The sequence below is a fragment of the Plecotus auritus genome (genome assembly GCF_963455305.1).
Source record: "Plecotus auritus genome assembly, chromosome: 13".
Lineage (NCBI taxonomy): Eukaryota > Metazoa > Chordata > Mammalia > Chiroptera > Vespertilionidae > Plecotus > Plecotus auritus.
The window spans coordinates 6,504,206-6,517,380 of NC_137779.1; the positions used below are offsets into that span (position 1 = coordinate 6,504,206).

The 13,175-nt window shown below is 42.8% G+C and overlaps 1 protein-coding gene across 1 annotated transcript in view; it reads left to right on the forward strand.

The window, feature by feature from the left end:
• The window catches only part of CIT (citron rho-interacting serine/threonine kinase), a 150,406-nt gene that overhangs the window by 85,452 nt on the left and 51,779 nt on the right, over positions 1 to 13,175 (forward strand). Inside the window, exons 16-19 of the mRNA XM_080649954.1 lie at positions 3,403 to 3,519; positions 4,494 to 4,603; positions 5,642 to 5,816; positions 9,231 to 9,428. Of these exons, the coding sequence (XP_080506080.1) occupies positions 3,403 to 3,519; positions 4,494 to 4,603; positions 5,642 to 5,816; positions 9,231 to 9,428 (600 nt within the window). The remainder of the gene's footprint in view (positions 1 to 3,402; positions 3,520 to 4,493; positions 4,604 to 5,641; positions 5,817 to 9,230; positions 9,429 to 13,175) is intronic.

Genomic DNA, 13,175 nt, shown 5'->3' on the forward strand with positions numbered 1-13,175 from the left:
AATTTATGAAGTGATCCATTCAATAAGTCTAAAGTGTATCCTTGAGAATATTCTTTGGTGAAGTTCTGCTGGTGACAAGCTGTTCTGTTTGTCTGAAAATGTCTTTATTTCAGTCTCATTCTTGAAAGATATTTTGCTTGGGTATAAATACTAGGTTGGCAATTATCATTCCATTGACTTTTGGGTTTTATTACTGTTATTGAGAAGTCAGGTGTCAGTCTAACTGTTGCTGTCTTTGAAAGTAATTGATTGTTTCCCCTTTTGACTCTTTAAAAATTTTGCTTTGTCTTTAATTTTCTGAAGTTTTACTGCGATGTATCTAGGTGCAGATTTATTTTTATGTATCCTGCTTGAAATATACTGAGCTTTGAATATATTGGTATTTTTAATATTTCCAGAAAATTGTCTATCATTATATCTCAGATATTATCTCTTCCCCCTTCTTTTTTTCCTTTTCCTTTGAGAATTTGATTAGGCATGTGTTAAATAACCTCCAGTCTACCCTTTGTTTATATTTTCCATTTCTTTATCTGTTAGTGCTACATTCTGGGCAAGGTCTGACATTTTCCATTTTACTAGTTCTTACCTGTATAATCTGCTGTTAAACCTACCCATTGAGTTTAAAATTTCAGTTACTGTATTTTTTTGTTTGTTTCTAGACATTCTATTTAGTTATTTCCCAAGTTTCCTAGATTTTTGAAAGACAATAATTTTCCTATTTCATGCATTCATTTCTAAGCTTGTCTTTTATTTTTTAATGCATTAGGCATATTTGTTTTATGATATGTGTCTGATAATCCGATATCTGAAGTATCTGAAGGTCTTTTTCTGCTTTGTTGTTTCTCATAGTGCCTGTCTCCTTGTGTGCTGGGCGAGCTGCTCGTTTTCTTTAGGGATTATTAATGGGAATTCTGAGACCGTGAACGAAAATGTGTGCTCACCTTGTGGGGTGGTCATGGGTTTTGACTTATCTGCCTTCTTAACCTTTGAAACTCTTAACAGTGAAAGTCTGGTTTGGTTTAGCAGATGCCTCAAGTTAAAAAGTGCTTTGCACCGATTTACCTTTCTGGGTTTCTGCTTTTACTTTTACGTGCTTTTGGGAAAATGTTTTCTATATTTCATTTAGCATTTAAAGTCATTCTCTGTAGAAAAAGTAGCCTAAGTAATCTTACCCACCATATAAAATGATACATTCAATTATTTTAATTATTGAAATTATTATTTTAATTCAATTGTTATTAATAAATTTGGTGATCAGAAATGGACGTCAGCCTATCTCTATTTCCTTTTAAAATGGCATCACATTTTTTTTATGATTTTTGGACCTAGCCTTCAATTCTTACGTTGGTCATTATATCTCAAATATTGTTTCTTTCCAAATCAAACAGTGAAGAAGGCTTTTAATTTTTGTGGTGATGCTGTTATTGATTTGGTTGGTATTCTCAAAGAGGTGACTGGTCCTTTTTTGGAGAATCAAACATGCATATGCTCACACAGCATTATCACTATCACCACCTCGACACCTTCTTTCTTTTACCCTTGGTGTTACTTTTGGTTATTTTTTATTAAAAGAAATATAGGAAAACAACCCAGAAGTGACCTCTAAGTGTTGTGATGTGACCTCCTACTTTAGTGTATTTTAAACTTTATATACCCATCGTTTTAGTTTGAATTCTGGCATCCAGACTTTTATGTATACAGGAGTCCATTGGCACCTTTGCGTGATGGAAATAACCCTTTGTAAAATTCATCCTGAGATTTGTGTGATTACGTTGACTTTCCTGTCAAAAAGCCATGTTCTGTCTTGACTGAGACTTGTTCCTTCTGGTTCACCCTGACGTCTTGCTGGGTTCCATCACTGCCAACATTGGGGTTTTTTTTGAGCAGAGGCACCCTGAAAATGTGCTTTATTGTTTTAGCACCTTGTGAAAAAAGAGCATACTTGGTTTAGATATTATGTGGTCTCTGCTGCCTTCTAGATGGAAAGAACTTTGTTTAGGGAATGTTAAGGAAAGATCTGTTTTCTTCTGTCTCCCTCCTGGAATCTTTATGAAACCTTTTCTTTTTAGCCTATTCTGCTTTGTATTTCCTGATCCCACCTCTGTAAGGCCATTTTAGTTATAATTATGATCATACCCTAGATTCTGTCCTTTTCTTGTTCATAATTTTAGAATCATGCCCTGACATCCAAGAGAATGGGCCACTTATCCTATTGAGCTTCTTCCCTCTTCCCATGACCCTGTTCTCCACCTTTTGTTCTTCTCCACAAACTCCCATTCTATTTTTTTCCATCAGTCAGTTCTAGTTTAAAGCCCTCTTTGAAACCTTTCTTTCCTTTCTTTATCATCTGGACCCCCTCCCTGCTGACTGGCTCTTTTTAGAGATGATGTCCCCATGCTCTATGAAGGTCCCCTCACAATAGGCATTGTGGGAAAGGCAGATTTCAATCCCATCTGTGACCCCAATTCTTTCCGCTTTCTTTCCAGCATCAGATGCAGTTGGTGTCATTCAGAAAAGCAGAGTGGATTCTCTCAGATGAGAAACACAGGGTTGTGGTCAAAGGCTTGGGCAAGTTATGATGTTGTCTTTCTTTTTCCCTTCCTTTTTCTCTTGTTGTTTTGGCGACCAGTAGGGCTTGCGGAACATTAGATCAAGCTGGCGGATGGTGACACCATTACTGCTTTATTTTTCCTCTCGGGAACAGTAGGTGCTTGGAGTGGCATTCTCAGCACTGAGAACACATGGGTTCTCTCCCCCTGGGAAAGGTTTCTCTTTCCAGTGACTTTTTGTGCAGCTGGATCAGAGGAAAGAGACATTTGGTTTTTCTTTCTTCTTTGTTGATTCTCCACCTACGTTACTGGTGGGCAAATCCTCTTGCCCCTGGCTGTTTCTGACCATCAGCCTTGGTCACACAGACTTCCTCGGTCTCCAGCTTTCTGTCTCTTCATACAGGAGCCCAGAGTTATCTAGATTCATTTTGTGCAAATTAAGAGCAAGCAATATTCTGAAAACTACTGGTGCATTGGCTACGATAAAATTGTCCTCAGGTAATATATTCAAATTATAAGATCTGTAGAGAGATCTTATTTTCTCTTTCATTTTGGAGTTCACTTCCATTTTGCATCTACCTCTTGGGCCTTTTTGGCTGCTGATTTTAAAATAAGTTCTTAGTTCAAGTCATTGGGTTACTTGCCATTTCATGGTAAGACTTTTTAACCTCATTTCAGCTAAGAAACAGACTCCCAACCCCTCTCTTTGTCCCAGAATTTGGAGGGCTTCTCCTCTCCAAATGCTTTTCCCCTCCTACCTCCTTTCCCCATTTTTCTCAAGTGCCCTTGTTTAGCCTTCTTGCTCAGCGTTGCTGCTCAGGAAACTAAGCTCCTTTGTTTCTGTTTCTCATAGGTGTTGGACAATCAGATAAAGAAAGACCTGGCTGATAAGGAGAGCCTGGAGAATATGATGCAGAGACATGAGGAGGAGGCCCATGAGAAAGGCAAAATTCTCAGTGAGCAGAAGGCGGTAGGTATAAGAAATCGCAAAGCCAGTGTTCAAAGGAGGGTTTGTGAACCATGCCAGGAACCACACACTGAGATGACTCCATTGCAGCTGATGAATTATTCGTTCTGTTTCACCCTGTGGAATTTGTTGCTAACAGGTGGTTCTCTCTGTAACTTTCCTCTCTTAAAAGCAGTGGATGTGGCAGCTCAGGATGGCCAGTTTCGCTTTTTCACTCTTCTCTAAGAGCTAATCTGTCATCAGCTAGAAAATTGTCCTTCAAAACGCCCCCCTGACGAAACATCCAATGGCCCTTGGTCTCCCTCATGCGTCCTCTCTTTTGTCTATCTCTCCTTTCTAATCCATATACGCAGGCATTTCAGAAAGTTGCTGCTCATAGGCTCACCAGCAGTGCGTGTTATCTCAGATCCTACTGTCCTACTTAGTTCTGTAGTGGGCCTTCGCGTCTCAGACTCTCTAAAGGAGGGTCCTGAGAGGTGGTATTTTTAACCATGACCTTGGCTGGTTTTCATGATTCCTTAAGTTGGGGAAACCTTCAAGAATGTCAGACAGCAGTGGCTGGGTGATAAGGTATCACTTAGGAAAGGACAGCTTCATGGGTGATGAGAAGTATGAACTTGTAGGTTCAAGTTAGAGGCTCTTGCAGGCTCAGGTGACATGCAGGTGCCATGGGGATTGAACGAGGCCTGCTTCCTTACAGAATGTCAGGTTCCTGAATAGGGCCTCCTGCCTGTTTTTAATGCAAGCCACTTAGCTAGGGTGGGACATGTAGTCGCTGTTTAGGTAAAACAACTGAGTGCCATCGTTTGAGCAATAAGATCTGTGACCCTCAGGGTACAGCCTAGTTGAGTGCCTTGTTGCCTCTGGTCAGACTGCTGGCATTTCAGATGAGACCCTAACTCGGCACATGGCTCATATTACTCTTGTGCTGAGGGAACTGCCTTTGGGTGAGGTTCCAGAGGTCCACTGTGTTTCAGATGATCAATGCTATGGATTCCAAGATCAGATCCCTGGAACAGAGGATTGTGGAACTGTCGGAAGCCAATAAACTTGCTGCAAACAGCAGTCTTTTTACCCAGAGGAACATGTAAGTATTCAAATCCTAACTGCCTGTGTGATTACACTTTGATCTTCTCTCCTGGGCATAAACTCCATTCCCCTCTCTGATGGAGCTGGAGCAGATTTAATTACTTGTGTAGTTTGGCCCAGCCCCTCATCCCATACTTATGTAATCTTGCCCTCTCTTAAGTGGGCTCATTCTAAGAGTCTTCTCTTTTGAGCTGGGTTTTCTTAAGTGCTTCAAATTGCCGTCAGATTATAGAGTGTTTTGCTGTCTCTAATGAGGCTATTTATAGTTTGCTTTTGGAAAGCTGCAGACCTTGTTCCCAGACTTGCTCCTGTGATTAGCCAGAGGGGATCTGTGTGTGCTCAATTGGGCCATCTACTTTGCTGTTATTAAGTTAGACCCCGGGGGGAGGAAGTTTGGGGCTTAGCAAGGACTCTTCATTGTTCCAGGAGCACTTTGATCTTCAAATTACAATCTCCAGAATGGTGGTTGTTTTTTTCTGTAAATACCTCTTCAGAGCGCTTCTAAAACATTCACATCTTAGTTTAAACCAGCTTGGTAGACTGCTCTTTGGTCTTTGAGTGATCCTGGTTTCTGATGCGTTCAGCAGGCTGGTGGAGAGGTGAGCATGGTTCACAGAGGAGAAGAAGGAATAGCATTCTTTCTCCTCATCCCTCTTCCCTCCCCTAGGTCCACCTGAAAACGTGGTTAGGGTTCTCTTATACTCTAAGTGGGCCCCTTTCTGCCCTCCTATACAGACTCAAAAAAAAAAAAAAAAAAAAAAAAAGGATTGCTTGCACTTGCCTTGACCACACTTAATCCCCAAAGTGAGGGACTCGTCCCCATGCTCGGATCATGCTCGCGCGGCCAGGTCAGAACAGAGCTAACCTGGGAATAACCCTGAGGCCAGGTCAGGTCATAGCTAACCTGGGAATGACCGTGGTCTACTTACTGTAGAAGACACATCACTCACTCTGTTTCTGTCTGTCCTTCCGCAAGGACGTGCTCACCTCTGACGAGACTGTGCTTTTGCTTGGTTCCTCTCACCACCCCCACCAGGAAGGCCCAGGAAGAGATGATTTCAGAACTCAGGCAGCAGAAGTTTTACCTGGAGACGCAGGCTGGGAAACTGGAGGCCCAGAACCGGAAGCTGGAGGAGCAACTGGAAAAAATCAGCCACCAAGACCACAGCGATAAGAATCGTCTGCTGGAGCTGGAGACAAGGTTGAGGGAGGTGAGAGTGAGGGTGACCGCCCCAGAGGATTTGTTGGAGGACTCGGGCCCCAAACCAGCCAGGGATCACGCATAAGTCAGTGCTCACATGAGAGGCATTGTGCCTGGAGAAGGGAACAGGCTGGGCACAGGGTCTGGGTTAGAGTCCCACCTCCACTTCTGATGAGTTTTCCATCCTTGGGCAGGTTACCTTCTCTCTGTGCAACAGTTTCTTCATCTGTAAAGCAGCCATGAAAATTGACCTCCCTCCTAGGGTCACATGGGGCTTATGTAATTGGTGCATCTTCAGGTGGAGATAGTGTGATTCCTCCTTATCTCGATTTAGCAAGGGTCACATGACTCAGGTCATGCACAGAGTTTAGCACAGCATTGGCTATCTAGCATGGCTTAATGACAGTGGCAGAGTCTCATAATGACAGTGGCAGTTAAACCAACTGTTAGGTTTGTTGGATGGAAGGTGGTTCTCTTAGGAAGCTGGGAAGGACAGCCAGGTTTTGAGGAGGAAAATACAACATACTCGGTTGAAAACATGTTGAGATTGATTGAAGTGATGAAGTTACATTCAGGTACTCACTCATGGTGTGTTTATTAAATGCCCGTGTGTGCCAGTTAGTAGCCTGATAAAAGCTGTGACAAGACAGACCTAGTCCCTGATCTTGGGGCTGTCAGCCTAGTGGACAGGGTTACCTGGCACCTGCAGAGGCAGGACTGCCGTTCAGCAGAGTGGTTGCTGGAAGTGGGACATTGGGCTGGGAGTGGAGACACCATGCTCAAATATTTGTGATGGAATTCTTCAAAGAGCAGATGGTGACTCTCAAGGAAAAGCCTGCTAAGCTGGCAGAGGTCTGCGGACTAAACCTTGGGGAGTACCCATGCTCAGGCACGTCTTAGTTTGCACTGGCGTGAGGCCAGCTCTCCAAAGGACAGGAGTTGTCAAGGTGTGGACCCTCCATTAGGACCACATGGTATGTCAAAACGCAGGTTCCTGGGCCGCTTCCTCCCTCAACCTGTTGGAATGGAATTGGGACTGGAGGAGGTGCAGAGTAGAGGTTTGCATTTTTAACAGATGTCCCAGGAAATTCTTGTTTCTGGAGTTTGAGAACCATCTTTCTAGGTCATCTAAAAGCCTTAGGTGATGGTTTAACTTTTATCATGCAGGCGATATTTTTACTCCTCAGTAAATTTAATACCACTCCCTTCAACTTCTTTGAGCTTGGGAACATTGGCTGGATGGCCTGCCTTTCTTTCCCACAAATGTTTCTCTTACCTCTTCTGCCCTGAGGCTGTATAGCTCATCTGGGCAATTAAAATGCCTCTGGGAAGTGTGTTGCTTTGTTCTTAAATTAATACAGCTAGTCCCCCCAAGGATGGTGGTAGAAATTTAGAATGCTGCTGAGAGGCTTGGAGCTCTGTGCTCTCTGGGAGTTCTGGAGCTTTAAATATAACAAGGCAGGTCCACCCTCCCTGCTGCCTGCTGCCTGCTGCTATTGAGATGGGGGGCAGAGGCGTCAGCCTCGGCTTGATTCCCCTTGAAGGGCCTGCGCGCCCCCACCCCCCACGCTCACCCAGTGTGTGCAGCATAAGCTCTTCTCTAGCAAAGTGTGTGGAGTCCTGACTGTGCAGGGCTCCTGGGTTCTCCTCTCAGTGTTCAGCATCCTGCTCACCCACCTCCGCTCGCTCCGCTGTCACCTGTTTCTCAAGGTTTTCCCAAGTGGCAGGGGAAGTTCCAGGCCTGCTTATAGAGTGCTGGCCCTTTAATAAGGCCATCAGTAAGTAGTGGAGCTACACTTCCTGGGTTCGAACCAGCCCTGCCCTTGTTTAGCTGTGTGACATTTGTCCAGTTACTTGATCTCAACGCCAAAGTTTGCTAATCTGGAGAACGGAGGTCATAGTAGTGTCTCCCTCATTGGGTTGTTATGAAGATGGAAGGAGTTAAAGCAGTGCCTGGCTCCTGTGAGAACATTTGCTGCTGTCATGTCCTTCCACCATCATCATCATTCTCATCCTCACTAGAGAGGTCACAGCCTTGGCTTCAGCTGCCCCCCACTTCCCAACCCAGACCTTTCTCCGGTTGCTGAGCCATCATCCCAGCAGACAGTAGACATCTCCATTTGGCTGTCTCCCTGTTGTTCAAGTTCAATAGACGAAGACTGAATCTTTCCCCTCAGACTGGCTCTTCCTCTCATGTTCCCTGTGCTAGCCAGTGGTTTCCCTCTGTGTAATGCACCTGCCCAGAAACACAGATTCACCTTGGACTCACCTTTGTCCTTTGTTCCCTACCCCACCTCGAACCAACCACTAAGTTCTCTTGGTTCTCTAGGCTAAATCTTTCCTAAGTCTTTCTTCTCTTCACCCGTATGGCCTTTGGGACTCCAGTGCCATCTTTTCTGGGAAGCCTTCTCCTGTCCTCTGGAGCTGGATCTGATGTCTCCTTTGGGTCCCCACAGCTTTCCGTGTGTGACTCATCACCCTATGTACCTCTTGGCAGTCTGATTGGAGAGTGAGCTCTCTGAGGGCAGTGAGCGTCTGTCATTTGCTTGGTAATCAGTGTCGGACAGAGTCTGGTTCTCGGGACAGCCTCGTCCATGCTGGTTAGGTCGATAGATGTGCCACAGTCTTCCTCCTCTCCATGCCTCGGTGCCTTGCTGCCCCTACTTGGAATTTTCTTTCTTTTCTGAGCTGCTCGTTGGCTTCCCGTATTCTTCAGTACACAGTGCAGTTACCACCTCTGCCCTCCGCTTTACGTCCCTGCATGTCCTGACCCTTGCACATGACCACAACATATGATAATGGTTGGTTTTCATTTTTCTTCTCAAGGTGAAGGCAGATCCTGTCTTCATCTCCATTTTCCTTTTTACTCTGAGGTTACTGAGTAAATTTTTCTTATACGAATGAATGAAATGTTGAGTAGGTAGATGGTTAGATGGGCAGATAGAAGGAAGAATATTCATAATGTGACATTAATACTGGTTACCTAATGGGAACAAATCAGAGCAAGAATATTCAAAATACACAGAATTCAGCTTGTTGTTCCATTTGTATTCTAATTATGAAGGTGTTCCTCTTCCAATATGATGTTTCTTCTATCTGCTTGCTTTTAAATGCTTTTCTAATAAGAGCACTTGTTATAATGTCCCCTGGAGGAGACTGTTGCATGGTTTTCCTTTGGAAACCTTCCCAAGCATTTGAATATTTGTAAATAAGGAATGGTTTGTATATACATCCCCTCACATTTTCTTACTCCTGTTGATTTTTAAGACTCATAGAAGTCAGACCTGTTTAAGTTTCCCCCTCAGTTGCGTGCTGAAGAATTTGATTCCATGACCAAGTTTAAGATACACATTGAACAACAGCAGGTCACATCCTGGCTTCCTTTATAGGTAAGGTCAACTGAGCATTTCTCTCTGTGTCTCAGGTCAGCCTCGAGCACGAGGAGCAGAAACTGGAGCTAAAGCGCCAGCTCACAGAGCTGCAGCTCTCCCTGCAGGAGCGCGAGGCCCAGCTGACAGCCCTGCAGGCTGCCCGGGCGGCCCTGGAGAGCCAGCTCCGCCAGGCCAAGACGGAGCTAGAAGAGACGACTGCAGAAGCAGAAGAGGAGATCCAGGCGCTCACGGTAGGCCTGGGGAGCGGCCCCTGCAGCGCTGACGGCCTCAGCGAGGATGAGTGTGGTGCTAGAATGTCTGCTCACTCTTAGACATTTCGAAAGAGAAAACAGCGATCTCTTGAGATGTTGAATGGCATTAAACTGGCTTACATAGGGTTCTCCTTCATTGGAATTAGTGTTTTAGATCATTTGGTAATATCTGAGCTTTCCTTAGCATCTGGAAAAGGCCTTCCTTTATTTATCTTCCCTTTTAAAAAAAAATAATCATCCTTATTTTTTTCTTTTATTTTTTTCAATTACAGTTGACATTCAATATTATATTCATTTCAGGTGTATTCATCTGCATTTCAGTTATATTTGGAATTTCAGTTTTAGCCAAAATCTTTTTACTTGGATCTTCTACTTTGATTTTCAATAATCATTAAAAAAATAATAATCTTAACAGTACCATATTTCTATATTTGTTTTGGTTAACCTTATTTATGTTCTTTTTTTTTAATTTGTAGATTCTGCTTTATGTCTTATGTATGCATCTGGTATGATCTGGTATATATTTTAAACTAGTTTCATTCTTAGAAGTTATTCTCCCTTTGTTGGGTTCGGAGAGCCCATATTCTCAACCCATTGGGAACATGATCTGACAGTGCCAGGGTCCTATGGACCAGTCTGGGACATGGGGACTTCAGGATTCTGGGGGTAACATAGTAACATATGTAGAAATTACTTGCGATACCTAGATTTTCCAGGACTTAATGTCAAGTTCAGATACTGACTACAATCTGAATTTCCATGTCTCTATGAGAACACTTATTAAACACTGTTGATGCCACATGCCCCCAATATTTGTTTGTAAAAAAGTAGTCATGCTATCTCTTTATACTTTGCCTTGTTTTAAAATGTACTGAAAGCAATTTAGAAAGGTACAAAACAGTGAAACAGGATAAATAAGAAAGAAAAGGCAAAGAGTTAATAAGACTATAAAAGGGAAAAATGGAGGTAAGCATGAAATGAATATGTAAGAGTGAATGCAAAGAAGGCTTGTACACTTTCTGGAGTTGGGTGGATGGGGAGGAAGTGTCTTCTTGGCTGCTAAAGGAGACACTTAAAAATCTAACCAGAGTTATATTTAATGCATTGTATGTTGATATTTTGCCCCTGTGTGAATACCCAAGCTCTGAAAGGAAGAGAACTCAGTAATTTAACCCATACTTAATGAGTCCTCACTGTGTGCCTAGGGCTGTGTCTTTAGCCTTTTCTCCTCAGGGGATAGGCCTGTAATCCCTCAAATCCTTTTACATTGGAGGAGGAAGACACATTGATTTTTCTGCTCAGTGGGAATTGGGAGGGAGGGCGGTGGCCATGCATCATCTTCCCTTTGGAAGGAGGAGGGTATAAAATAGAGCATGTGTCACCACTGTTTATCTGTGGGGAAATTAGTCTTTAAATCCTGCTTGCTGCTGGTTGGAATATGCTGTGTCTAATGGCTGCTGGGAGCCTAGCACAGCAGCAAGTCACGACTTAATTTAGTCAGATGAGATCACTGCCTCGGAGCATCTTCTTAGAAAAAAAGAAAAACAGCTTCCCGAGGTCTAGAAACTAGGGCTCTACCAGTCTCGCAGATGAAGATGCCATGGAAAACAGGGCTTCTGAAAAGTTCTGGCAGAAAACTGCCTTTGGTCAGACAGCTGTTTGTAAGCCCATCACGCAGGAACCCCAGCTCCATGTCAGTTTGCTTCCATTCAGTTTTGAGGCTGTGGGTTTTTCCTCTCCCCTCCTTTTGATTACGTCCTATAAACCTGGTTATGGGCCACATGTGGTTGTTGCCTGAATGGCTTTGTTGAATTTGGTCTGAAGAATGTATTTTCCAAGAGAAAGAGAATATGGTAAAAAATGCTGTACTCTGACGCCCTCTCTCATTGTTCAAGGCCCAGGTTCAGACCTAGCGTAAGCATCAATCAAATTAAATCAGCCAGATCTAAAATGATCTCCCAGGAGGCTTGTCAGCTTCACAGCAGGCTGTTTTATCAATAAAAGGGAATAGTTAAATGGGCTATTATTGCTTATTTCAAAGAGGCCTCCATCTCCTCGCCTGGGAAGGAGTAGTTACCCCATTTGGCCTCCGCTTCTGGACCAAATTAGATGGATCGCCGTTAAATTGAAGATCGGCATTGAAGGAGCTTGGCAGGGGCCACTGGGAAGCCAGTGTTGGTCTTCTGCTTTCTTTTTCCTCACTCTCACTTTACGCATCCTGTCAATTGCATTTTCATTGAAATTTACTGGCTGAGATTAAATCAAGGTAGAGACCAACAGGAGAGTCAAATTTAAGCAAAAATCCATACTTTCAAGATGCTTCCATGCTTATTGGTGGGAGAGAGTATTTTCTGCCTGGACTTGAAATTTAAGACTCCATGTAATCCTGTCCTGTAAGGAAGAGAATCAGAGTCTGTACACTTTAGAGCACACAGATGTGTGACATGATGTCGGCGTCACTCTGAATGGTGCTGTGGGGTAGAGGTGTGGTGTGAGCCCTACGTACACTTGCAAGGCCCAGGAACATGTTTCGCGTCCCTTCCCTCCCGAGCTTTTATTGATTTGGCCAAGGGGCTAAAGCCAGAGACAGTACTGAGAGGAATCCTCCCAGCATTCTGTGATTATGAAATCCCAAAGTGGTCCTGTGATCAGTTAAAATCGTTAGTCAATGCACGCTCTCATTTTTTCTTCCCCACCCCAATAAATATCAAACCCTGTATTTAATTAGTAAGCCATCAGTGTGATAGCCAAGATGTGAAATTGGGGCATGTAAGGTGACAGTCTTGCTTGGTGCCTGCCTTCACAGAGAAAGGGGTGGATGCGTGGAAGTCTGAGTGTTCTAGAATCCTGACCATGGATCCCAGAAGGTGGTCAGACATCTAAATACTGGTTTCCTTTGCTCAGCTCTGTGGATATTTTCTCTCATCAAGGCTGCATTGTAATTCTCTTTTCTTTCTTCTTCTTGTAACTTTCCTTAAAATTAATGAAGACATAAGTACTCCCCAAAGAGAGTGGCTCTCTGTTCTGCAGGCTGCAGCCTGTCCTTTCTACCTTATTGTCTGTCACCTAACCCCTAGCTCAGTGGATGCCTGATGGTCCCCAAGGTCAGATTATTTTCACAGTAATACTAAGATGTCATTTGGCATTTGTTATTGGGTTAACACACTGATGGTACAAAAGCAATGTTATTGTTATTTAAAAAGAAATAAAATACAAATATTTTAAAAAGATCTCAATTTTAATTTTTAACATGATAAATACAGATAGATGTAACCCACATAAACAAAAGCTTTTTGGGGTCCTCAATAATTTTTAAAAATACCTATTCCCTGTAGTACCTAATGTCTAATTAACACTCAGTTATTTTATTGAGAGAATCCAAATACATTTTACTTTGTCTTATGTATTTCACTATCCTTATATATACTGTTATGCGACCTTTTACTTTTTTGTATAGTTGTTTTATAACTTATTTCAAAAAAACATAAAACATATATTTCTTGACCTTTTTTTTACCCAGATCAACCCAATAATTATTAAATTTCTTATAGTATTTCTAGCAGTCACAACAGGATTGTTTCTACATTTTGGGTTTATAGTTCATAGTCAATAATAAATCAAAAGCCATAACGATGGTAATTCATTACATTATACCCTCAAAGAGGATTGCCATTTGATGTGTCAAAATGATCCAAAGGCCTCAATGATGGAAAATTTCAAAGAAAA